Source organism: Diaphorina citri, unplaced genomic scaffold (assembly GCF_000475195.1).
Source record: "Diaphorina citri unplaced genomic scaffold, Diaci psyllid genome assembly version 1.1 scaffold798, whole genome shotgun sequence".
Classification (NCBI taxonomy): domain Eukaryota; kingdom Metazoa; phylum Arthropoda; class Insecta; order Hemiptera; family Psyllidae; genus Diaphorina; species Diaphorina citri.
This window is the reverse complement of record NW_007378230.1, coordinates 186,058-213,740: the sequence shown is the minus strand read 5'-3', so window position 1 is coordinate 213,740 and position 27,683 is coordinate 186,058. Positions and strand designations below refer to the sequence as shown.

The 27,683-nt window shown below is 38.8% G+C and overlaps 2 protein-coding genes across 2 annotated transcripts; one reads left to right on the top strand and one right to left on the bottom strand.

Annotated features, from left to right (window-relative positions):
- Nucleotides 1-23,875, top strand: LOC103512158 (SRSF protein kinase 3-like). Its single transcript, XM_026825712.1, has 12 exons — nt 1-241; nt 2,385-2,658; nt 4,163-4,235; nt 5,514-5,655; nt 6,184-6,305; nt 7,323-7,508; nt 8,285-8,479; nt 10,251-10,484; nt 11,305-11,443; nt 21,855-21,963; nt 22,149-22,327; nt 23,103-23,875. Exons 1-12 carry the CDS (start codon nt 136-138, stop codon nt 23,285-23,287), a joined length of 1,944 nt encoding a protein of 647 aa, XP_026681513.1. The 5' UTR covers nt 1-135; the 3' UTR covers nt 23,288-23,875.
- LOC113468635 lies at nt 16,824-27,366 on the bottom strand. The gene is made up of 3 exons (XM_026825722.1): nt 27,351-27,366; nt 17,955-18,149; nt 16,824-17,225 (listed from the first exon to the last, which is right to left on the bottom strand). Exons 2-3 carry the CDS (start codon nt 18,133-18,135, stop codon nt 16,897-16,899), a joined length of 510 nt encoding a protein of 169 aa, XP_026681523.1. The 5' UTR covers nt 18,136-18,149; nt 27,351-27,366; the 3' UTR covers nt 16,824-16,896.
- Between the last annotated feature and the right edge of the window lie 317 nt (nt 27,367-27,683).

The following is a 27,683-nucleotide window of genomic DNA, read 5'->3' as shown; positions in this document are numbered from 1 at the left end:
CACAAAACGACGAGAAGGCTGAAAAAGTGGTGAAAGAAGAACATCTATCATCATTTTTTCTTTCTTTTTTTTTACCCCAAAAACCATTTCAAAATTGTTCGGTGTACATTAAATTTTTAGTCAGTTCACACTACAATGAATTCCAGTGCGAAAGACGTCAATCGAAGAGTCTTCGCCATTCAGGCGAAAAAGAAACGGCACAAACCGAACAAGAAAAAAGACAAACCTTCAGCAGCTTTAGGTAAGACATTTTGTAGCGAGGTTTATCAATTGGACGATAAGAACCTCATTTATAACGTTAAAATCAGCAAAAAAGCGTCTCTTTGATAAATCTTCAATTCCACCGTAGAATGTGACAGTAAAAAGACTCGGAGCTTTCTCAATGCTTGATTTTGCTTGCCCCAAAGATGGGTGATTACTACAGGCTACTATGGTGAAGCCACCTCCAATACTCAGGAATGAGCAGTTGAAATGAATGATTTCTCACTCCAAAATTAGCAATCCACATTTCCTACTTGGACTAATTATTCTTTCATTCTTTGGACAACTGGAAACTTCCATACGCATTTCGACTTCGACAGGGCTTCCCAAACCTCATGTGTGTGAAGTTATCGCTATCTTCTAAAAACCAATGGTGACCAAACTGCGGCCACGGGGGGGAGCGAATTATGGAAAATATACATATAAACAGATTTAAGAACTTGCAACTCGGGAAAGTAATAAAAAGTACAAAATTTAAATGGATTAAAGAATTTCTTTGTTAAAATAATCGTAAGAATTTATTCTCACGAAAATAGACTGGATAACAAAATTTTTGCCCGCACTTTCACATGGACAGATTGCGCACCCCTAAATACAAGAACGACAAAACACTGACAAGCAAGCGCTTGCTTCTCTCTGTTCAAATTTTTCTTTTTCAGGATAAATAAAAAACACAAAACGAGAAGGCTGAAAAAGTGGTGAAAGAAGACCATCTATCATCATTTTTTCTTTCTTTTTTTACCCCAAAAACCATTTCAAAATTGTTCGGTGTACATTAAATTTTTAGTCAGTTCACACTTTACCTTTTGTACGAGTATCTACCCATATCTTAAAGAAGGTAAGTAGGTACTGCCTGAATGAGATAACTGAGATATGTCTAGGTAGGGAGTCTAACATGCACATATTTGGCTGACTGCACCTGATATTCAAAGTACAGACTGTGCTGGGAATCAAACCCGGAACCTATAATAATAATAATAATCTACTGTCGGTGTGGTAGTAAGAAATTAATTGTCAGAGTGATAGTAAGTTTGTAAGGAATTAATTAAATAGGCACGAGGCGGTATTAGAATTAAGAAGGTTTGAAAGTCTTAACATAAGAGAGAATAAGTCCGTCAATAAATTTCATTGATTGCCAATGTTTATTGAAATTTATTGACGGGCTGAACAAAGTTTGGGTTGCAAAAACGACACAGCATACTTACTTCTCAGAATCTCAGACAACAGGTAATCGGTAATTTTAAATTAAATTACTTCAATGGGTAGGTACAGATAAAACTAAATCGAGAAAATTACGTTCATAATTTTATTTCTTATGTTGAATATTTTGACCAACTTCGTCAACGCTTGACAAACCATTCGTTTTTTTTTTTTTTTTTTTTTTTAATTCCCTTCCCCCTCAACAAAAAAGCGTCTCTTTGATAAATCTTCAATTCCACCGTAGAATGTGACAGTAAAAAGACTCGGAGCTTTCTCAATGCTTGATTTTGCTGTGGACGATAAGAACCTCATTTATAACGTTAAAATCAGCAAAAAAAGCGTCTCTTTGATAAATCTTCAATTCCACCGTAGAATGTGACAGTAAAAAGACTCGGAGCTTTCTCAATGCTTGATTTTGCTTGCCCCAAAGATGGGTGATTACTACAGGCTACTATGGTGAAGCCACCTCCAATACTCAGGAATGAGCAGTTGAAATGAATGATTTCTCACTCCAAAATTAGCAATCCACATTTCCTACTTGGACTAATTATCAAAGGTTGTGGTAGTTTTTCTACATGTGGAGTGAAAAATTTGGTACTTGTGCAGAAGTCATGTCCATGGAATATTGCTATCAAAAGAACTGGCACAAACAAGCAGTGACCAGTGTTTATAGGGTTAGGTTAAACGCAAGATGGAGTTTTCACAATTAGAGCAGTGATTAGTGTTATTATAGGGTTAGGTTAAATACAAAAAGGAGCTTTTCTCTTCCACGGACGTGACTTCTGCATAATTACCAAAAATTTAATGGTTAGTATGTCTGTTTCTAGAAATATAGTTGAAATACCTAATTACTTTTTTCTCTCAATGCAAACATAAATTGCTCTAGTATCAATTGACATTAACTTCCTTTTTTTTTCTCACAGGTAATAAGAATCAAAACTCCTCGTCTAACTACGGTGGTGAATATAACTATCACAACAAATATAACAACAGGTACGACAATGATTACTCGTTGTCTGATGAATCTCACGATGAAGAAGAAAATGAAAACAAACAGTTCTCGAGTGACGAGGATGAGCAGGAGGATCCTAACGATTACTGCAAAGGAGGATATCATCCCGTTAAAATTGGCATGCTGTTCAACAACAGATACCGAGTCACAAGAAAGCTTGGATGGGGCCATTTTTCCACTGTGTGGTGAGCATTTTTTACAATCCAGTAGTTTTTATTGTTTGACAGGTTCACAGGGTCTGTAATTAATAAGTTTTTAGTGATCAGAGTTTTGTAGGCATGGAGAGATCAAAGGGAGACAAAAGTAAAGGTGGAAAGATTGTGGGAATCAAGACTTGAGTGAGAAAAATTTAACACGTCATGAGGTACATAATACAGCTGTCTGAAAGGGTCTGACAAGAAGCCTACCCTATTTAAGTAAGAAAAAGCTAGGAAGATGAAGTGATGGGAGTTTTGCCCTCCATTCAGTGAGCTGCTCACCTACTCACATTAACTTGTAGGCATGGAGAAATCAAAGGGAGACAAAAGTAAAGGTGGAAAGATTGTGGGAATCGAGACTTGAGTGAGAAAAATTTAACAGGACATGAGGTACATAATACGGCTGTCTGAAAGGGTCTGACAAGAAGCCAACCCTATTTAAGTAAGAAAAAGCTAGGAAGATGAAGTGATGGGAGTTTTGCCCTCCATTCAGCGATAAGCTGCCTCACCTACTCACATTAACCTCTAACCATGTCTTTAATACACAGACCACATGACTAATGTAGCATTTGGGTAATTATGCAGAAGTCACTCACATTAACCTCTAACCATGTCTTTAATACACAGACCACATGACTAATGTAGCATTTGGGTAATTATGCAGAAGTCACGTCCGTGGAAAAGAAAAGCTCCTTTTTGTATTTAACCTAACCTTATAATAACACTAATCACTGCTCTATTTGTGAAAACTCGCTTCTTGCGTTTAACCTAACCCTATAATAACACTGGTCACTGCTTGTTTGTGCCAGTTCCTTTGGTAGCAATATTCCACGGACGTAACGACCCTATAATAACACTAGTCACTGCTTGTTTGTGCCAGTTCCTTTGGTAGCAATATTCCACGGACGTAACTTCTGCACAAGTACCAGCATTTGTTTCATTGCTATTCTATTTCTATAATAACACTGGTCACTGCTTGTTTGTGCCAGTTCCTTTGGTAGCAATATTCCACGGACGTAACTTCTGCACAAGTAACAGCATTTGTTTCATTGCTATGAAATATCAAGTTATCTATCAGTGAGAATGCTTAAAGACTGTCTGTGTGAAGTGCCTGAGAATGTTCAGAGGTAACATGAGATAGAAGTTCCTGGCCTTGAGTTTAGTTTTCATTGCTATGAAATATCAAGTTATCTATCATTGAGAATGCTTAAAGACTGTCTGTGTGAAGTGCCTGAGAATGTTCAGAGGTAACATGAGATAGAAGTTCCTGGCCTTGAGTTTAGTTTGTGAAGTGCCTGAGAATGTTCAGAGGTAACATGAGATAGAAGTTCCTGGCCTTGAGTTTAGTTTTCTCCAATTGAAGATACAAATGACACACCCCTTATTCTAAGCTGTTTAAGTAAACAAGTACAAACTGTAGATGGCCTCTCATTCAGGATATTGAAAAGAAAAATCAATACAAGGTCATCTTTATGACCAATCTATATGCAAGTTGTAGATGGCCTCTCATTCAGGATATTGAAAAGAAAAATCAATACAAGGTCATCTTTATGACCAATCCACACGCAAGTTTAACAACACAATAACAGCAAGACATTTAAAAAATTGTTCATTGTTTCCCTCTTGTACAGAGAAATGACATTTTCCGAGAATTATATGCAAGTTTAACAACACAATAACAGCAAGACATTTAAAAAATTGTTCATTGTTTCCCTCTTGTACAGAGAAATGACATTTTCCGAGAATACTGGAACTTTGCCAATATTCCAATAAGCAGAGAAGAATATGATTGACAGTAGGGAAAAATGTAGACACATGCAAGTTTAACAACACAATAACAGCAAGACATTTAAAAAATTGTTCATTGTTTCCCTCTTGTACAAAGAAATGACATTTTCCGAGAATACTGGAACTTTGCCAATATTCCAATAAGCAGAGAAGAATATGATTGACAGTAGGGAAAAATGTAGATTATATCCACGAATTTTTTGTGTTGAGTTAGAACAAAGAGTTGTACGAGTGGAGATATGAATAAGGAATTTTTAATTGTGTTAAGTATATTTAAATGCTTGTCACAAGTATTGTTCCCCTAATATTACACCTAGATAAATTTTATGAGTTGACTTGGACTTGAACCACCAAACTCCAGATCCAAAGTCCAATGTGTTAACAACTGCACCACTGAAGTTTCCACAACTGAGGTTGGTGAGTTAATAATAAGGTTTAACAAGAGAGAAGTAGAATAGAACATAGGCTTACCTTTTGTATCTACCCATATCTTAAAGAAGGTACTGCCTGAATGAAATAACTGAGATATGTCTAGGTAGGTAGTCTAACATGCACATATTTGGCTGACTGCACCTGATATTCAAAGTACAGACTGTGCTGGGAATCAAACCCGGAACCCCCAGTGTACATATTTAGTATGATACCTACTTGGTCAAGGAGGTTGCTCCTATTATGATTATGTAGTAGATTTGTGGAGCTTAGCACATCTTTGGGGCTACACTTGAGCCTTTAAAATCTTTAAATTGACTTTTTGTGTATGGTGCTAAGCAGGGCTGTATCCAGGATTTTGCCGGGGGGGAGGGGGGCTGAGAGTCCAAACACCAATTGATAAAGCCCGAAGTTAGGGGAAGGGGTGGCCGGGCCCCCTCGACGCTAATTTTTTGGTGTACAGTAAAGGAGAAAATTTTAGCTCGAAGGGACGTCTGAGAACCAGGTGATTCATTATTTTCCAGAGCGGGATTATACAGGATGGTCTTCACTTCTTTCAGAAGGGGAGGTTGTGTGGCGCTCACAACAACACTCAACACAAATAAAATCTTACATAGAAAACGCAGGTTCTCGTTTCTCCACAATTTCCTGAAACCGCACTTGACGAAATCAAACTACTGAAGTGCGTACGAGACGGGGACGTGAATGATCCGTATCGAGAGAGAGTTGTGCAGCTGCTCGACGATTTTAAAATATGCGGCGTCAATGGTGAGTGAACAAAAAGAGGGAGTTTTGCATCAAGCCCGTCACACATTGAAAGCGGCTTTTAGTCGAAGTTGCCTGAAAAACCAAATCTATGAAAATGATAGTCATTAACTCATTATGGGTAATCTACGCTCTACTAATATTTGCGCGGCTACTCTTCTAATTTGCAACAGGCCTTGGCTTTCTAATGACATAACTCAAGGTCTGGAAGTTCTGAGCTTTTTTTTTCTCATTTTAAGAGCTTTTTTCATTCCCGAAATTAACGAGAGAAGAAGAACAGGCTAGGAGAAAGCTGGCCGTTCCGAGAACGAACATTATCTGTTTAGGATCAAGTTTGCACAGGATGATTGGTAATCAAAACCGCGACTTAGCGCGTACAAAGTAGGCGCGCTACCAACCAAGCTAACTAGGCTGGCACACTTCCCTCTATCAAACGTCTTCGAAAATCAAACTTTAAATAGCTTGAAAGGTCTTTTAATTTTTGTCTCATCTCATCTCTCGACCAAGAACTTACTATCGCTCGTTTTTCAGGTACTCACGTGTGCATGGTATTCGAAGTGCTCGGACACAACCTACTCAAACTTATTGTCAAGTCGAAATACCGCGGCATCCCTCTAGAAAATGTCCGCTCTATTATTCGGCAAATATTACAGGTAAAATTTCATTATTGTTAATTAGATTAAGGTGCGAGTTAGCGCTCCACCCTGCCAAGTCAAGGAAGTTTGACCGTGCTACTAGAGATATTATACGCCACAGAGATTCATATTAGACACCCAAAATGGATAACCAAGATGAACATCATTTGACTAATTAAACATTTGTTGTACCCAGTGAGTATGATGTACATTTTATGTATTTAGTGTGTCAAATAAATGAAAATTGTATTGAAATTGAAATGAAAAATACAAACAAACTTTCGTTAATTCTCTAAGTTACCGTCTGTGAATTTTTCTTACCTTTAATCCGTATATTAACCACATCCAAATTGAATTTTGAAAACGAAACAGCTAGCACGCTCAAATGGAAAAATAACGAACCATTTTGAATTTTTTGTTCGACTTTTGTGAACTTGTGAAGATAACGACTTCTTTGGACAACTGGAAACTTCCATACGCATTTCGACTTCAACAGGGCTTCCCAAACCTCATGTGTGTGAAGTTATCGCAATCTTCTAAAAACCAATGGTGACCAAACTGCGGCCACGGGGGAGAGCGAACCATGGAAAATATACATTATAAACAGATTTAAGAACTTGAAACTCGGGAAAGTACCTAATAAAAAGTACAAAAATTAAATGGATTAAAGAATTTCTTTGTTAAAATAATCGTAAGAATTTATTCTCACGAAAATGGACTGGAAGACAAAATTTTTGCCCGCACTTTCACATGGATAGATTGCGCACCCCTAAATACAAGAACACTCCACCCTGCCAAGTCAACAAAGTTTGACCGTGCTACTAGAGATATTATACGCCACAGAGATTCATATTAGACACCCAAAATAGATAACCAAGATGAACATCATTTGACAACATTTGTTGTACCCAGTAAGTATGATGTACATTTTATGTATTTATTGTGTCAAATAAATGAAAATTGTATTGAAATTGAAATGAAAAATACAAACAAACTTTCGTTAATTCTCTAAGTTACCGTCTGTGAATTCTACAGGGCCTGAACTACCTGCACACCAAGTGTCGTATCATTCACACCGACATCAAACCAGAGAACGTACTACTGTGTGTAGATGAGGCCCGAGTGAAGACCTTAGCCCTGAATGCTACCGAGCTAGCTGCCACTGGACACAAGTTACCCGTGAGCTTCTGCAGTACCGCCCCTGTTCAGGAGTACTCGGAGGTAATTTGTAGTTTTATCATACACCAGAGGTCGCGGGTTCGATTCCCAGCAGAGGCGAAATTTTGGGCTCTATCAAAACAGCAAAAAATTATTTTAAAAGGTTGAAAATTCAATTTTCATTTGATGTTCCAAGGAAAAATGTAAAATAGTTGTCTCTGATTCTTTAAAAAATAGCTTATTTTGCCATTATTTGAAAAAATTAAATGCCATATTTTCCCGAAATAAGTGCAATATTGCCATGTTTTTCAGTGCCATATTGTGGGAAAATAGGTGCCATATTCTGAACTTCTCTGGTAATAAAAGACACAATACTTCCAATTCAGGTGCTGGGCGACTGAGCCAACCGTGTCCTTTGTGCCTGTTTTTCGTCTCTTTTTGTCCAATTATTTCAAATTCCTCTCCACCTTCTGTTTCCCAAGTTATCACGCCGCATGAGCAAGAACAAGAAGAAGAAGCTGAAGAAGAAGGCGAAGAAGGAGAACGAGATGTTGATGAAGCAAATGAAACAGTCTCTGATTCTTTAAAAAATTGCTTATTTTGCCCTGATTTGAAAAAAATAAATGCCATATTTTCCCAAAATAAGTGCAATATTGCCATGTTTTTTAGTGTCATATTTTGGGAAAATAGGCGCCATATTCTGAATTTCTCTGGTAATAAAAGACACAATACTTCCAATTCAGGTGCTGGGCGACTGAGCTAACCGTGTCCTTTGTGCCTGTTTTTCGTCTCTTTTTGTCTGATTATTTCAAATTCCTCTCCACCTTCTGTTTCCCTAGGTATCACGCCGCATGAGCAAGAACAAGAAGAAGAAGCTGAAGAAGAAGGCGAAGAAGGAGAACGAGATGTTGATGAAGCAAATGAAACAGATTGAGGAGTTGGACGTGGTGTCCTCGTCACCCAAGTGCAACAGCGGCAGCTCCCAGTGCAACACCACGCAAGGTAAAAGATCCAATAATCGTTATTGTACCAATGTTCGTCACTTTTTTTTAAAAGAGGTTTGACAGAAGGAACTGTAACTGCTAAAGTCTTATCGTCCTGAAATCGAAGAGATAAGGAAGACAGGATGGAGAAAGCCGGCCGTTCCGAGAACGAACATAATCGTTATTGTACCAATGTTCGTCACTTTTTTTTTTAAAGAGGTTTGACAGAGGGAACTGTAACTGCTAAAGTCTTATCGTCCTGAAATCGAAGAGATAAGGAAGACAGGATGGAGAAAGCCGGCCGTTCCGAGAACGAACGTAATCGTTATTGTACCAATGTTCGTCACTTTTTTTAAGAGGTTTCACAGAGGGAACTGTAACTGCTAAAGTCTTATCGTCCCGAAATCGAAGAGATAAGGAAGACAGGATGGAGAAAGCCGGCCGTTCCGAGAACGAACATTATCCGTTCAGGATAAAATCCGCATGCTTTTTTTTTAGTAAAGGGTAAAAAGAAGCTTCAATATAGCACTTTAAATACATCAGTTACACACGGATCACTAATGTTAAGCGACGTTGTGCGTGATTGGTATCCAGACGCGTGTCCTCTGGGACGAAATGGGCTGCTGGCTATTTTCAGGTCAAATTCAGCCTCGTAGGGACCAAATTGAGGAGCTGATTGACATATTAAAAAAAAAAGATATATGTATAGACACTTTATTTTTTAATTGTTTAGGGGGGCACGGATAGTCCAGTGGTAACGCGCTTGCTTGCCATGCAGAAGGTCCCGGGTTCGAATCCCACCATCGACAAAAATTTGTACTCGTTTTTCGATTGCAAATATTTCAACGGGTTACTTTCTGGTGTTCTCGTGTTGACCCAGCACCTAAATGGGAAGTATTGTGCCCCTTCTCGCCCATCTGACGAAAGGCAAACTACGGGATGGGCATGCCACGCCACAGGCCACATCAAGCGTCTATAATAAACTAGAAGCTCTGATTCTTCGGTTACTATGTCATGGTTAGGACGTAATTCCCCGAGAATTTAATCTCTTACGTCTTGTTTATTACGTGCCTAATTAGCCAAGCAAAGTGATGAGATAATATAAGAAAAGTTCACGGGTGTTTTCCCCAAAGGTTAATACATCACTGTTTCTCGTTCTGATCTCACATGATAACAATCATCATGATAACAATAGTGACCGATAAAAGAAGTTCGATTAGTCAGCTCCCATGGCGTAGTGGTCACTGCGCTCGCCTTGCACGCGGGAGACCCGGGTTCGATTCCCGGCGGGGTCAAGAAATTTGTATCATGCAAATGATTGATTCCGTGACTGGCCGTTACGGGGCCCACTCAGCCTCGTGAGGAAAATGAGTAGCTATGTAATATAAATGCGCATAGCGACCGGTGCCAGCATGGTAGGTAATTGGGAGCTGGATTATTGCGATATATGTATTTGGAAAAATCCTACAATGCTGCAGTGAGCACCAAAGTTGTGATATAGTAACACAAAGAAAAGACCTTTATTTTATTTATATTTTTTACCTGATACCTGATGAGCACACACACTATCCGTTAGACCTGATCAGGTCGGGCTAGGGGACGTTAAACAGAGAGTAGACTAGCGTCTGGCTGTGGGACTATAAACAGGGAGGAGAACAGCTAACCCTAACCAGCCTAGCTAGCTGGCAGCTTTCAAAAGGTTTTCTCTGCTTTTAAAGAATAAGCACAAGTCCTCACGATGGTTGACTGCAGTTCAGGACGAGCCAGCCAATTTAACATGGCTAGAGCTAGAGACCATCACCCCGGATTATCTCTTTTTCAGCTGAACAACAACAGCGACTCGCATGGAGACAGCAGCCTAGTGAACAACATCGGCAGCGAGCAACTCGCTACTCCCGGCGCGATAGAACCGCAATCCTCATTAGATGATCCGGACGACTCGCTAGCTGAGGAAAGCGAGTCGGTCCAGGCGCCTAACAACGAGGATGAAGAGGATCTGCTGGAGAGCGAGTCGCTTTCTACCGCCCAGGATACGGTGGTGGCGTCTGAGAACCAGGTGATTATTATTTTCCAGAGCGGGATTATACAGGATGTTCTTCACTTCTTTTAGAAGGGGAGGTTGTATCGATCGATAAACGTAATAGATCAGTTGCGCTTACTTGTGTGATGTTTCAAAGTCATAGAGCAGGAAAAATGAGGACCAACGGAATTTTTCTTTTTCTTGCGTCTGAGAACCAGGTGATTATTATTTTCCAGAGCGGGATTATACAGGATGTTGTTCGCTTCTTTCAGAAGGGGAGGTTGTATCGATCGATAAACGTAATTAGCCCGTAACGAGCTTGCTTGTCATGCAGAAGGTCCCGGGTACGAATCCCACCAGCGACAAAAATTTGTACTCGTTTTTTGATTGTAAATATTTCAACGGGTTACTTTGTGGTGTTCTCGTGTTGACCCAGCATCCCAGCAACGAAATGAGAAGTATTCTCCCAGGCAAGAACGAACCAGTTCTCTGATGGGACTTTTTCAATGCAAATTTCTAGATGGGAAAAGAATATAGTTCAATGGGATTTTTTTTTTCGAGGGACAAAATATTCGATTTTTTGAAGCTTTTTTTCGACATCACTGACGGTACTTACGCTTTGAGGCATTTTAAATTTACAACCGAAGGATAAAACGAAATGATAAGGGGGAAATTTTCGATGTGTTTGAGGGATTTTTTTTTTTTTTTTTTTTTTTTTTTTAGATTATCACTATAATTATTGGCTACTATTAAAACCATCTAAAATGAGGCATTCACCTAACTGTCTTAAAATTTTAATTCAGTCCAACATTACTAGTAGAATTAACGCCTCAAGGCATTCTCTTCCACCCAACAGGTACATCGTGAGAACGGACTAGTAGACGGTGGAAGTAGAGGAAGGGAGGGCGAAGTCAGACCCGAAGGTGAAACCGTGAAGCGAGAGGCAGACCCGAGCCGAGAAGTTTGTGATATTGATGTGAAGATAGCTGATTTAGGTGAGTCAATCTTTTTGTAATATTGATGCGAAGAGGGAGGCAGACCCGAGTCGAGAAGTTTGTGATATTGATGTGAAGATAGCTGATTTAGGTGAGTCCATCTTTACTGAGCCAACCGTGTCCTTTGTGCCTGTTTTTCGTCTCTTTTTGTCCAATTATTTCAAATTCCTCTCCACCTTCTGTTTCCCAAGTTATCACGCCGCATGAGCAAGAACAAGAAGAAGAAGCTGAAGAAGAAGGCGAAGAAGGAGAACGAGATGTTGATGAAGCAAATGAAACAGATTGAGGAGTTGGACGTGGTGTCCTCGTCACCCAAGTGCAACAGCGGCGGCTCCCAGTGCAACACCACGCAAGGTAAAAGACCCAGTAATCGTTATTGTACCAATGTTCGTCACTTTTTTTAAGAGGTTTCACAGAGGGAACTGTAACTGCTAAAGTCTTATCGTCCCGAAATCGAAGAGATAAGGAAGACAGGATGGAGAAAGCCGGCCGTTCCGAGAACGAACATTATCCGTTCAGGATAAAATCCGCATGCTTTTTTTTTAGTAAAGGGTAAAAAGAAGCTTCAATATAGCACTTTAAATACATCAGTTACACACGGATCACTAATGTTAAGCGACGTTGTGCGTGATTGGTATCCAGACGCGTGTCCTCTGGGACGAAATGTGCTGCTGGCTATTTTCAGGTCAAATTCAGCCTCGTAGGGACCAAATTGAGGAGCTGATTGACATATTACAAAAAAAAAAGTTATATGTATAGACACTTTATTTTTTAATTGTTTTTAAAGTTAACTTCATTGTATAAGTTATAATAAGCTTTTTAGTGAACAACTATATTTAACCCTTGCACAACACCTGCATAAAATTGGCATCAGAGATTCTCCGAATTGTCCGCTCAACACCCCAATGAACTCCAGCCACCTAAATTCCTGTCCTGCACTAATGTCCAGCAACAACATCGTGGAAAAGTATTGGGATTTGGGATGCACGTGGGAGAATGACCTAATGGCCAAGTTCCCGACATTTGAAAACAACAACAACAACTATATTTAACCCTTTGAGTCTTGTTTGGTGATTTCCAGAGAATAATAATGCTGGTGACAATCCTGTAGATTCGGAAGCCATGGAAACAACAGTGAGTGACCAGCCTTAGGCTTGTGATGTGTTCCAATCCATTAGAATCCAATATAAAAGTCCGATAGAACTTAAAGGCGTGACCAAAGACTGATCCCTCAACAAAAGGCGTATTTTCCTTTCCGAAAACTGACCACTGGTCCAAATGGAAACTGAACATTAGGCCTTCGATGGTCGGGAATGAGCCATCTTGGATTTCCCTGCAAGTGACCTATTCCTGCCTCGGTAAGATCGGCCATTAAAGTCCAATAGACATCTGCTTTCAGCTTTTAATAGAAGGCTAATAGTAAGCAACAAAACCGCATTAACAATATATTTTACTGTTAACTTTGAAAAAACAAACTACTCTGTCTGTGAATAAGTCTATTATTGTTTATAAAAGTACCTCGGATTAAGCAAGAAGGGTTTAAACAGTTTAAACTCACTTAATGGACCCGGTCCTGAATTCAATCTAGGGTGGGTTGAGATGATTTTGAGACACCTTCTTCAAAGTCTTCAGATCTACTTGCTAGTAAACATCTGAAGTATGTAGTCAGATTTTAACATGTATAACCCTCAATCAGCTTACCAGTGTAAATCATCCTTGTTGGAGTAGTGTAAATCAGCCTTGAGCAGCATTAGCGTGAGTAGGGCAGGTGTAAACGGTACCCTGGAGGCGGCGGAAGGCTTCACTTGTATATAAACCTACAGACGAGCTATATAAATTTCACACACACATATACGTACACAATATACATTAGAGCGAAAACACCTCAGTCTTCATTCACCGTGAGCGGACTACCGACCGAAAGAACCGAACTGGGTAAATTACCAACTTTTCTTTCGCTATAAATATTCTTTCGGAATTTCCCCTTTTCTGAAGCTCGTTTCCCCTCTTTTGGTGTGATAGCGCCTGTTCTAAACCATAGGAAGAGGGAATGACCTTCAGATGAGGAGAAATTGAGAAAGGAAAATCCAATTTTTTTTTTTTTTTCTTTTCTGTTGTTCTTTATTTGCATCTTGTTGCTTGCCGCTTAGAGCTGTGTTTTCCTTTCGAAAACTGAAACAATTTCTTTTCCTCTCATATACCCTTGAAATGCGTGAGCCGTTGTTTAGACTGCTGGGGTAAAGATACTTTTGAAGGTAGAAACACACTACTATCACATCACGTCACGTGAGCTCGTGGGGATTCAGAAAGATGTAGTTCAAAGTTTTCCCACTCTACTATCACGCCCCACGTGACGTGATAGTGTGCTTCTACCTTTGTCTTATTCGAGCAGGATAAACAAGGTTCTCTTCTAGTTTATAATAAGGTATATCAAGCCATTATAATAAGGTATATCAAGCCATTATAATAAGGTATATGAAGCCAAAAGGGAGAAACGAGTTACAAAAGGGATATTTCCCCCTCTCGGTTTCCGAAAGGAAAACGCGACTTTTCCTTTAGACTAGGTATTTTTTGTTGACATTTCCTATGTTGCTACAAGCAATATTCCAATTTCACCTTTTTGATGCTTTTTGAATTTTGTGTGATTCATATTCCCCGTCCTTTTCTTCTTTACATGTTTAAAGAGCGAGTGAGTTGTAAAAACGAACTACTCTTTTCAGTGAACTACTCAGTGAGTCAGATCCTAAAACATGTAACTCGCTCTTCAACTCCCTACAAGTATAGGGAGTTAGATTGTAACTCTCTTTTTAACTCCCTAAGACCTAGGCCTTAGGTATATGGAGTTAGGATCTGACTCATTAACTGAGTAGTTCACTGAAAAGAGTAGTTCTTTTTACAACTCACTCACTCTACCCATCTTCTTTTCCCTTCCCAAACCAAGTTTATCGGCGAATTTCTTTATTCCTTAATCAAATTTATCGAATTTCGTCTCTCTCTCTCTCCTATTTTTCCTCCATTTAGTAGTTTAGTCTTTAGCACGCTTTGAGTCCAAAAATTGAGTTTTACCTTTTGATTTTTTTTTAGCTCGAACACTTTCAAAAACTTATTATTATTATTATTATTTTTTTTTTAATTCCCCACAAAAATCTATAAATCCCATTCAACTGTGTGTGCTTTCCGAGGGGAAATGTAAGTATTTGTATTTAAAAAGAAAAAAAATGAACGTTTAAATATAGTTGGTTAGAATTTTTTGAGCTCTAACCTACACGGTTTAAAAGTTAGAAACAAATAAAGTAGGGATATACAGTAAGTTGTAGAATTGTAGGTAATATGTTTTGTGACTGTCGCAAAAAGTAATTTTGTAATAATAGGTACTTTTTTTTAGTACTTTTGTAGTAATAGGTATTTTACATGGGAAAACTAAGAGGGATTTTTTTTTTGTTTTTTCAGTGAAAATGAACGTTTAAGTTGTTGGTAGATATTTAAAGGTAATTGTTTTGGTAGTCTAACCTGCGAAAGTTTGCTGTAGTTAGAGGCGAATGTACGTGTTGTTAATAAAATTGATTCCAAGCGCAAGGTAAACCTAGACCCTTGACAAATAGAGTGTGTCTTTAACCCAGCCACTCACTATCAGGTAGACCCGACAGGTACACCCATCTTCACTACTTTTCCGTACACTTCTATAACATTTCCTCCCTTCGTAACGATTCGACAGACCTCGAATTTGGCTTCGGGCTTTTCCGTTCAAGTTCGGGCCCGTTTCATTGAATATCACAGTTTGAAGAGAATTTGGTCGCAGAACGAGTTCCATTGAGCTTTTGTTTGGTGTCGTGTTATGATAAGCCATATTGGTGTTGGTCGAGATAATGTTGGCAATACTGTCTCCTGCAGAGGTCATGTTGTTGGCTTTAGGAGTATTGTTGCAGGTACTTGTAGAGAATGTAGAGATACTGTTGTTGGTAGCAGGGGGAATGTTGTTGGCCGTATAGGCATTGTTACGGGCAGCAATACTGTCGCCTGCATAGGTCTTGTTGGCTTGAGTTACGTTGTTGGCCGTATTAACCTTGGTAAGGACAGCAATACTATCAACAGCAGGGCGAATATTGTTGGCTTTAACAGTTGTATTGGGGTACTTGTAGAGAATGTAGAGATACTGTTGTTGGTAGCAGGGGGAATGTTGTTGGCCATATAGGCATTGTTACGGGCAGCAATACTGTCGCCTGCATAGGTCTTGTTGGCTTTAGTTACGTTGTTGGCCGTATTAACCTTGGTAAGGACAGCAATACTATCAACAGCAGGGCGAATATTGTTGGCTTTAACAGTTGTATTGCGGCACCTAACTTTGGTAGCACTTCGAAGTTCAGAAAAAGGAGGAGCTTAAATCAGAATCAAGAGTGAGGGAAATTCTCTTGCGCATGCGTTAGAGAGCTTTTGACACGATTCCTATTTGTTGCGCATGCGTAGAGTAGTTATTGTGTGGTGTGTTTTTTGTGTTGAACATTTTACTGGTAAGTTAGTGTTTGTATTTCATTATTATTAGTTTTTCTATGCCTACTCTTACTCAATAATTCTTACTCAATAATATTTTGAGTATGAAAAAAGAAGAAAAAAACTGAAGGTACCAAAATCGGACTACCGTTTTTGGTTTCTGCAGATCCTCACGGTAAAATAAACTGACTTCTTTCTACAATATTTCTTCCAAAAATCAGTGGACCACACACGGACTACACGCCGGAAATCCAGGTTCGACTCTGCAGGGGAGGATCTTTTATGGACGGGAGCCAAAAACAATAACCAGCCAACTTTTCTGTCCTCAGATGTCCCAACTTTCCAAGAGGAGATCTACAGCACCCCGAATTTCATAGAGGAACAGCGCAAAATTGGCACCAAACGAAGCAATTGTCCCCCTTGGAGGTTACAAAAACCGAAGTTTACCTATAAATAAAAGCTTAATAAAGTTCATTTTACGAATAATAAGTAAATCGAAAACCCCCTATGTACCTAACAAAAGCGTATTTCATTTTGTAATTTCTAATGCCCGAAACCACAATATGATTAAATTGAACTCACTTTAATCAAAGTTCAAGATACAGTAGGTTTTTGCTAGTTAGAGAGACGTGAGAACGAAGACAGGATAGGGGAAAACAGGCCGTTCCGTTCCGAAAACGAACCTTAACTTGAACAAATAGTTGAGGATAAAGTCCGCCCCGGGCTGGAATCGAACCCGCGACTTCATCAAATTGTGCGTTTCTTTTCTTTTTGGGAAAAGTTTTATCTCCTTCTTCTTCTTTTCCTTTTCCTCCTCCTTCTCCTCCTCGTCCTCATTCTTCTTCTCCTCCTCCTCCTCCTCCTCCTCCTCCTCCTCCTCGTCCTCATTCTTCTCCTCCTTCACCTCCTCCTCTTTCTTCTTTTCCTCGTCCTCATTCTTTTCCTCCTCTCCTTCTTCTTCTTCTTTAACCAGTATCCTGAATCTGCCAGCCCGACTGATAAAGAAGACACTCCGAACAAACATCACCAACGATCCAATAATCTCGTGCAACGGTGCAATGTTGCCTTTCCGTCCGGTGACTTTTGAATCGCGTCTGACAACACTGCCTGTCGTAAGATTTCGGTACACAATCGTTAAATTTCGGTACAGGTTCACAAGATTTCCGTACGCCTTCGTAAGAATTCGTTACATCTCCAAAACATTTCGGTATATCTCCATAACATTTCGGTACATCTTCACTACTTTTCCGTACACTTCTATAACATTTCCTCCCTTCGTAACAATTCGACAGACCTCGAATTTGGCTTCGGGCTTTTCCGTTCAAGTTCGGGCCCGTTTCATTGAATATCACAGTTTGAAGAGAATTTGGTCGCAGAACGAGTTCCATTGAGCTTTTGTTTGGTGTCGTGTTATGATAAGCCATATTGGTGTTGGTCGAGATAATGTTGGCAATACTGTCTCCTGCAGAGGTCATGTTGTTGGCTTTAGGTTTTTTTATAACACATGAGGTATAGGGTACCCTCCCTCCACTACTTGAGCTCCTTGGCACCCTCCCTCCACTTCTTGGTAAATCCAGAGTTTCAGAAATAATGGCCTCAACACTGTGTTAACTCTCATGGTGGATTTCACCAATGACTTAATGGGAGATTTCACTAATGGAAGACTTTTTAATGATTCAAAAAGGAGTCTTTAATGATCCAAAAAGGAGTTTTAAACTGTCGAAAAATTAGTTTTTAATGATCCAAAAAGGAGGAGTTTTTAAAAACTCCTGTTTGGAACATTAAAAACTCCTTTTTTATCATTGAAAACTCTCCCATTAGTTAAATCTCTCATTAAATCATTGGTCATATCCACCTTCAGTGGTAAGATCGGCCATTAAAGTCCTAAACTGTTTCTAATAGACATCTGCTTTCAGCTTTTTAATAGTAAGCAAAACCGCATTAACAATATATTTTACTGTTAACTTTGAAAAAACAAACTACTCTGTCTGTGAATAAGTCTATTATTGGCAATTCGACAGACCTCGAATTTGGCTTCGGGCTTTTCCGTTCAAGTTCGGGCCCGTTTCATTAAATATCACAGTTTGAAGAGAATTTGGTCGCAGAACGAGTTCCATTGAGCTTTCGTTTAGTGTCGTGTTATGATAAGCCATATTGGTGTTGGTCGAGATAATGTTGGCAATACTGTCTCCTGCAGAGGTCATGTTGTTGGCTTTAGGAATAGAAGGCTAATAGTAAGCAAAACCGCATTAACAATATATTTTACTGTTAACTTTGAAAAAACAAACTACTCTGTCTGTGAATAAGTCTATTATTGTTTATAAAAGGAAAAAATAAAAAATAGATACAGTTTTTTTTTTTATGTTTTCCATGGATTTTGCGGTGTGATTATTTTATTTTTATTTATCTGTCCCTACATAGCTCCTTCTTGTGTCTTTTCTGAAGAAAAAAAAACCTTTGCAAAGCAAGTGATCTCGCCATAAAACATGAAAATAAAATAGTATTTGGGGGGGGGGGGGATTGCTGGTACTTGTGGTAGAGAATGTAGAGATACTGTTGTTGGTAGCAGAGGGAATGTTGTTGGCCGTATAGGCATTGTTACGGGCAGCAATACTGTCGCCTGCATAGGTCTTGTTGGCTTTAGTTACGTTGTTGGCCGTATTAACCTTGGTAAGGACAGCAATACTATCAACAGCAGGGCGAATATTTTCCATGGATTTTGTGGTGTGATTATTTTATTTTTATTTATCTGTGCCTACATAGCTCGTTCTTGTGTCTTTGCCGAAGAAAAAAAATCCTTTGCAAAACAAGTGATCTCGCCATAAAACATGAAAATAAAATAGTATTTGGTGGGGGGGGGGGAATATCATTAAATATTTTTTGAAAGAAAAACCGAAATAAATTTTAGAGAAAATTTTGCGAGAGGTTTTTTCAAGCTTCCCAGACCTGTCTAGCTTGAAGGTTCCCCCCGAACGCCCACCCTCGACACCTAACTTTGGTAGCACTTCGAAGTTCAGAAAGAGGAGGAGCTTAAGTCAGAATCAAGAGGGAGGGAAATTCTCCTGCGCATGCGTTAGAGAGCTTTTTACACGATTCCTATTTGTTGCGCATGCGTAGAGTAGTTATTGTGTGGTGTGTTTTTTGTGTTGAACAGTTGAACATTTTACTGGTAAGTTAGTGTTTTTATTTCATTATTATTATGCCTATTTTCTATGCCTACTCTTACTCAATAATTTTGAGTATGAAAAAGAAGAAAAAAACTGAAGGTACCAAAATCGGACTACTGTTTTTGGTTTCTGCAGATCCTCACGGTAAAATAAACTGACTTCTTTCTACAATATTTCTTCCAAACGTGTTGAACATTTTACTGGTAAGTTAGTGTTTTTATTTCATTATTATTAGTTTTTCTATGCCTACTCTTACTCAATAATTTTGAGTATGAAAAAAGAAAAAAAAAACTGAAAGGTACCAAAATCGGACTACTGTTTTTGGTTTCTGCAGATCCTCACGGTAAAATAAACTGACTTCTTTCTACAATATTTCTTCCAAAAATCAGTGGACTACATACAGACTACACGCCGGAAATCCGGGTTCGACTCTGCAGGGGAGGATCTTTTATGGACGGGAGCCAAAAACAATAACCAGCCGACTTTTCTGTCCTCAGATGTCCCAACTTTCCAAGAGGAGATCCAAATCACCCCGAATTTCATAGAGGAACAGCGCAAAATTGGCACCAAACGAAGCAATTATTGTCCCCCTTGGAGAGTACAAAAACACACATTTACCTACAAAAGCGTATTGAATTTTGTTTTTGCAAATAAATCAAACCCCCTATGTACCTATTAAAAGCGTATTTCATTTTGTAATTTCTAATGCCCGAAACCACAATATGATTAAATTGAACTCACTTTAATCAAAGTTCAAGATACAGTACGAATAATAAGTAAATCGAAAGCCCCTTATGTACCTAACAAAAGCGTATTTCATTTTGTAATTTCTAATGCCCGAAACCACAATATGATTAAATTAAACTCACTTTTAATCAAAGTTCAATATACAGTAGGTTTTTGCTAGTTAGAGAGACGTGAGAACGAAGACAGGATAAGGGAAAGCAGGCCGTTCCGTTCCGAAAACGAACCTTAACTTGAACAAATAGTTGAGGATAAAGTCCGCCCCGGGCTGGAATCGAACCCGCGACTTCGTGAGAACGAAGACAGGATAGGGGAAAACAGGCCGTTCCGTTCCGAAAACGAACCTTAACCGGAACAAATAGTTGAGGATAAAGTCCGCCCCGGGCTGGAATCGAACCCGCGACTTCGCGCTTACAAGCCAGAACAGTTTTTAACTAGCAAAAAGCGACTGTATCTTGGACATTTAGTACTTAGTATTTTACATGAGGTACCTAATTGTAAATAAATATAATTAATATTTTAATCATTGATTCAGGTGATAATTATGCTGATCTGGCGTTAACCCTAAATGTGAATCAATTTCAATTGTTAATCTAGCATTAACGCAATGGTTAATTTATTTCAGTCGGTGACAAACTTTACCATAAGCTTTTTTCCCATAAAATTTTGGTAGGAAAAAAAAAATATAAACATGTTATTATTTTATTTATGGCATTATGTCCGAACAAAAAATCAAATTTCTTAATAACCAGGATTACCAATATTATATTTTTTACAATTTTATTTTTATACCTCCCATTGTTTCTTTGTAAGGGCGAGGAAAAATAATAATTACTTTCCTTCTTATAGGATAAGGAAAGTAAAAATAAAAAAGAAAATTTTGATTTGATAGGTCTGATAAAGGAAACTGTATCAGGATAAAATCAGCCTCGCACGGGAATCGAACCCATGCATGTATTTTTAGTTTATTATAAGATTAGTCTTTATATAGCTATTTAAAGACGGTACTCAACACTTTACGAGTCCACCGCTTTATCACTGAGCTGTTGGGTGTTACAAAGAAGCAATGTCTGCCATATACCATAAACGTAAAAACACACTACTATCACGTCACGTGAGCTCATGGGTAGTCAGAAAGATGTAGTTCAAAGTTTTCACATAATATTGTAGGTGATTTCGTTCAGGACAGCTACACTTCCATCACGTCACGTGAGGCAGTATGGCTATCATGAACGAAATGACATAGAACTTTTTTTTTTTTTTTTTTTTTTTTTTTTTTACAGGGTTTAAGTCCATCTTTAATTTCTTTGTAGCGTTTGTACATATCAGAATGTCATATGTCACTAGGATTAATAAAATCTGCTTTAAATGTGTGCAATGAAGTACTCAGCCATCTTATTTAGCTTGGAGCGGGGCGCGCCCGCCTTGTTAGCGTCTTTTTTCCTAGCGAAAACAGAGAAGGTGCGTTCTAGGAACGGCTGATTTTCTCCTAACCTTTCCTCCTTTTCTCTTTGATATTGGGACTTATCGTCCCAAAATCTCCGTTTTACAGTTCTCTCTATCGAAACTCTCCAAAAAAATATTTTGTTTTAACAGGTACACAATAGGGCTCCCTGGAAGAGACTGACAAGAAACGCCGACTCTATATAAGTAAGTAGGAAAAGGTTAGGAAGAAGAAAAAGAAGAACTAATATATATTTTTTTTTCCATTTCCCCTCCTTTAGGAAACGCGTGTTGGGTGGACAAGCACTTTACGGAGGATGTTCAAACCAGGCAGTACAGATCACTACCTCCTTTTCTCTTTGATATTGGGACTTATCGTCCCAAAATCTCCGTTTTACAGTTCTCTCTATCAAAACTCTCCAAAAAAATATTTTGTTTTAACAGGTACACACTAGGTCTGCCTGGAAGAGACTGACAAGGAACGCCGACCCTATTTAAGTAACTAGGAAAAGGTTAGGAAGAAGAAAAAGAAGATCTAATATTTTCTTTTTCCATTTCCCCTCCTTTAGGAAACGCGTGTTGGGTGGACAAGCACTTTACGGAGGATGTTCAAACCAGGCAGTACAGATCACTAGAAGTTCTTATCAATGCAGGATACGACTGTTCTGCTGATATCTGGTAAGATAAATAATAATAATAATAGTGCTTATTTATACTGCTCGCATAGGACTGAAAAGTCCCTTTACTCCAGCAGTAGGCTACTACTATTATTGTGGTCCCTCATTTTTCCTGCTCTATGACGTTGAAACATCACCCAAGTAAACGCAACTGATCTATTATCATATTCCTCTTCTGTTCCGCAGGTCGGTGGCGTGCATGGCATTCGAATTGGCCACGGGGGATTACCTGTTCGAACCCCACGCCGGCGATACTTACACCCGTGATGAGGATCATCTGGCTCACATTATAGAACTCCTGGGTGACATACCGAAGAGAATTATACAGAGCGGACACCGGTCTTCCGAATTTTTCACCAAGAAGGGTGAGCGAAAAACCAAGCATACGATATTTCCATTAGGATATTCTTTTGGTCTCACACCATCCACTTTTAGTTCAAACATTTTCTTGGCAATTCTCTGTTCATCCATCCTCTTTACATGGCCATACCATTTCAGTCTAGATCTTTCTATTCTATGTTGTAGTTTTTCTGTTCCGACCATTGATGTTATATTTTCGTTCCTTATCCTGTCTCTTCTGGTTTTTCCTGCCGTGCTTCTCAAATGAGATATGTATGGTTAAATTTCCATACTAACTTGGTTATCTACAGTATATCTACCTACCTGCTTCTTCTTCTTCTTCTTCTTCTTCTTCTTCTTCTTCTTCTTCTTCTTCTTCTTCTTCTTCTTCTTCTTCTTCTTCTTGAGGTGCCGTCTCCGTTCCGGAGGTTGGCAAACATCATGGTTATTCTACACGTTATCCATAACGTATAGAAGTATTAGATTTTTATTAGATTTTTATTAATATTAGTACGTAAGCTTAGTTCTAAGTACCCTATTAGTCTCTGTAATTTGTAAAAATGGATTTTTTCTTTTTCAATCCGTAAATTTGTAAAAATATTTTTTTTTTTTTGACAATACTTTCTTTATTTTATTTTGAACATTTTAAATTACAATTAGGTAAATACAATTGTAAATAAAATGTATATTTTATTAAATTCTTATATTCTTTCTCCCTAGTTCGTAACATTTTGACAGTAGTAAACACAGTGGTAAATGTGTATTGACGCAATAAATATATCTCATATCTGTCTATTTCAGGTGAGCTCCGGCATATCCCCGGTCTGAAGCCGTGGGACCTGTACAGCGTCCTCGTAGAGAAGTACAACTGGACACCCGAGTCTGCCCGAGGGTTTTCCGAATTTCTCCGACCGATGCTCGCCTACGATCCAAAGCTACGCGCCACCGCGGCCGACTGTCTGCAGCACCCGTGGCTGCAAAACTAGAATACTCGCACCCGCTCGATCCTTCCGTCTCTTCGTGATATTTGCACCTGCCCGGTAAACTGACCTCGATACTTACTGACTTTCCGTGTACGCAAATGTCACCAATCAATCTTTAGATTTGGGAGCTCCAGTGATTTGCCACGTCCAATAGCTTTCTCGTTTGCAAGTGCCAGGTCATCCGAAGTGCATTTTTGCTCAAGTCGATTGCATTTTCAGTATAAAATTGATCATTGACTGAACTAGATGAAAAGAGTATAAAGGCATAGCTGTCCCCTAACAAAGGCATAGCTGTCCCCTAATAGAACGATTTTTGGCCTGGGGCAAAATCGGAATAACCCGCCCCCACCAAGTCAAATCGGTTGACAGTTTTATGGCCATTTCCTCAAAGTGAATTTAAACGCGGTTTAAGGTAAACTCGGATTAAGTAAGAAGGGTTTAAACGGAGTTTAAACTCACTTAATGGACCCGGTCCTGAATTCAATCTAGGGTGGGTTGAGATAATTTTGAGACACCTTCTTCAAAGTCTTGAGACCTACTTACTAGTAAACAACTGAAGTATGTAGTCAGATTTTAACATGTATAACCCTCAACCAGCTTACCAGTGTAAATCATCCTTGGAGTAGTGTAAATCAGCCTGGAGAAGCATTAGCGTGAGTAGGGCAGGTGTAAACGGTACCCTGGAGGCGGCGGAAGGTTTCACTTGTATACCGCAAATGTCACCAATCAATCTTTAGATTTGGAATCTCCAGTGATTTGCCACGTCCAATAGCTTTCTCGTTTACAAGTGCCAGGTCATCCGAAGTGCATTTTCGCTCAAGTCGATTGCATTTTCAGCATAAAATTGATCATTGACTGAACTAGATGAAAACAGTGTAAGGGTATAAGCTGTCCCCTAATAGAACGAGTTTTGGCCTGGGACAAAATCGGAATAACCCGCCCCCACCAAGTCAAATCGGTTGACAGTTTTATGGCCATTTCCTCAAAGTGAATTTAAACGCGGTTTAAGCATAGAACTTTGAACTACATCTCTCTGACTCCCCATGAGCTCACGTGACGTGATAGTAGTGTGTTTATACATTTACACTTAGTTGTGTGTGATACGTAGATTGAGTTTAGCTTGTATTATACAATTGTAAAACACAGAATAACAAAAATAAACCCAACTAGACTTGTAAGTAACCCAAACCCCGACCTAGAATGTGTTATTATTAAATATGTTTATATTAGACATCCTAGGTTATAAAGTTATGAAATAGGTAGGTATCTATAAAACTTATTACCTTTATATGATACAACTAGTGGTTGACCCGTCCTTTGTACGGGACCACCACACACACCACCCACCACACACATCCCACCACACACACACACACACATCACACCCATCCCACCACACACTGCAATAGATTCCTCAAAGAAAATAACAAAACATGTACGTTGTTTCACTTGCAATGCAATGTAATATTTCCTAATACAATTCATATTGATATAATAGACTTACTAAAAACAAAAACAATGGAAATAATATACAGAAATGAACAGAGTAGGTAGGTACTAAGGCTGAGATTTTACCCGGGTAAAATGCTACTGTGATAAGGTATGTCCAGCGTCGCGACATCGATTCACAATAAATTCACATGGATCGACGGGCGTCGACCATGTGTGGACACACCTTTGTGGTCAAAACGATCGTCTGGTAAACAGAAGGACGTGGGTTCAATCGCGAACATTGCGGGTATCGAACACCCAAATATGATCAATTGATCAGCCTTAGTAGGTACTAGAGATGTGTGGAAAGAGTGATTGAGTTGAGTTGTTAAAAAGAAAACTACTCACATCGATCGACGGGCGTCGACCATGTGTGGACACACCTTTGTGGTCAAAACGATCGCCTGGTAAACAGAAGGACGTGGGTTCAATCGCGAACATTTCGGGTATCGAAAGCCCAAATATGATCAATTGATCAGCCTTAGTAGGTACTAGAGATGTGTGGAAAGAGTGATTGAGTTGAGTTGTTAAAAAGAAAACTACTCTTCAGTGAACTATTGACTGAGTCAATGAGTCAGATCGTAAATGTAACTCACTCTTCAACGCTCTATTAAAGTTAGGATCTGACTCACTGAGTAGTTCACTGAAAAGAGTAGTTCTTTTATTACAACTCATTCACTCACTCGACACATCTCCAGTACATACCTATGTAATTACTAGAGAATATGTGATCTTCAACGCTCTATTTGAGTTAGGATCTGACTCACTGAGTAGTTTACTGAAAAGAGTAGTTCTTTTATTACAACTCATTCACTCACTCGACACATCTCCAGTACATACCTATGTAATTACTAGAGAATATGTGCAATTTTCTACAACTAAAAAATAAATAAATAACGATTCAAAGGAAAAAGAAAGGTCAGAATTGAACACCAATGAAAGTAGCGCTTTTCGGCTGCGAATGATGATTTCTAAATCTAAATAATATTTGGGGGCCTTTGGTAAAATTCATTTTTTTATTATTATTATTAGGGGCGGGAAATACTTTTAATTTTTAATCAAGAAAAATTCCCGATAAGTTCAGATAATATATTTTATACAAACTAGCCAGTTTCGTATACCCTTTTTTTACTGAGGAATTCCTTACTTTTTACTGAGGAATTCCTTAATAAGAAAAAATTCCCATTTCAATACCGCCTTAAGCATGGCAGGATTTTTTTTAACTTTTTTTTATTTACATTTATAAATGAAAAAAAAGTTTCTCAGGGCCGCCAATGAATAGAATGAAGGTTCGGATGTTATATCCTTGTACCAGGAGAGAGGATAGTCTATAGGGAACCAATCCTGACATTTCAGATATTTTATACAAACTAGCCAGTTTCGTATACCTTTTTTTTTACTGAGGAATTCCTTACTTGTATTAAAAACAATTTTAAAAAAAAATCCCATTTCAATACCGCCTTAAGCATGGCAGGATTTTTTTTTTACTTTTTTTTTATTTATAAATATAAATTTCTTTCTAAAAAAAAGCTACCTACATGAAACTAAGCTTAAAAGTAGCTAGGTATTCATTTCTCTACAAATCAAAGTAGAGTAAAAATTACAAATCTAGAGAAAAAAAATTGTGCATGGGTTTCCTATCTTTCTATTCAAAGCTTAACCTATTCAATTGATCCCTGGTCCACGATGGGTGAGTGTCCGATTTTTTTGTCATTGAGGTGTCGTTTGAAAAAATATGTCCGAAATTGTTTTTTTTTTTTTTTTAATTGATCCTGGTCCGCATTGGGGTGAAACAATTGAATGTCCGATATATATTTGTCAGTCCATCAAATTGTGCGTTTTCTTTTCTTTTTGGGAAAAAGTTTATCTCCTTCTTCTTCTTTTCCTTTTCCTCCTCCTTCTCCTTCCCTCGTCCTCAATTCTCCTTCTCTCCTCCTCCTTCCTCTTCTCCTCCTCCCTCCTCGTCTCATATCTCTCCCTCCTTCACCTCCTGCCTCTTTCTTCTTTTCCCTCGTCCTCATTCTTTTCCTCCTCTCCTTCTTCTTCTTCTTCTGTTAAACCAGGTATCGCTGAATCTCGCATGCCAGCCGACTGATAAAGAAGACACTCCCGAACAAACATCCACCACGATCCAAATAATCTCGTGGAACGGTGCAAATGTTGCCTTTCCGGTCCGGTACTTTTGGAATCGCGATCTGACCAACACTTAGCCTGTCGTAAGATTCGGTACACAAAACGTTAAATTTCGGTACAGGGTTCAACAAGATTACCGTACGCCTATCGTAAGAATCCGTTACATTCCAAAAGCACATCGGATACTCGCTTATCACTACTTATCCGTACACTTCTATGAACATATTCTCCCTCGAACGATCCACACCGCTCTCGAATTGGCACTTCGAGCTATCCGTTGAACAGTTCGGGCCCGTATTCATCGAATATCACAGTTTGAAGAGAATAGGCGCAGAACGAGTCATTTGAGCTTTGGTCTGTGTACCGTCGTTATGATAAAGCATAATTAGTTCGGTAATGTTGGCGAGTACAATGTCTCAACAGATGCAGTTGTTGGCTTTAGGAGTATTGTTGCAGGTACTGTGTAGAGCGAATATATAGATACTGTTGTTGCTAACAGGGGGAGTTACGTTGTTGGCCGTATTAACCTTGGTAAGGACAGCAATACTATCAACAGCAGGGCGAATATTGTTGGCTTTAACAGTTGTATTGCCCGTATAAGTATTGCTAAAGGCAGCCATAATATCAATAGTTGGGCTAATACTGTTGGCTTTAGCAGCAGTGTTTAGCATAGAACCATTTTTAAAGACAGCAATATTATCGGTTCCAAGGGTACGATTATTGGTCCCAACTGAGATGTTGGGCTAATACTGTTGGCTTTAGCAGCAGTGTTTAG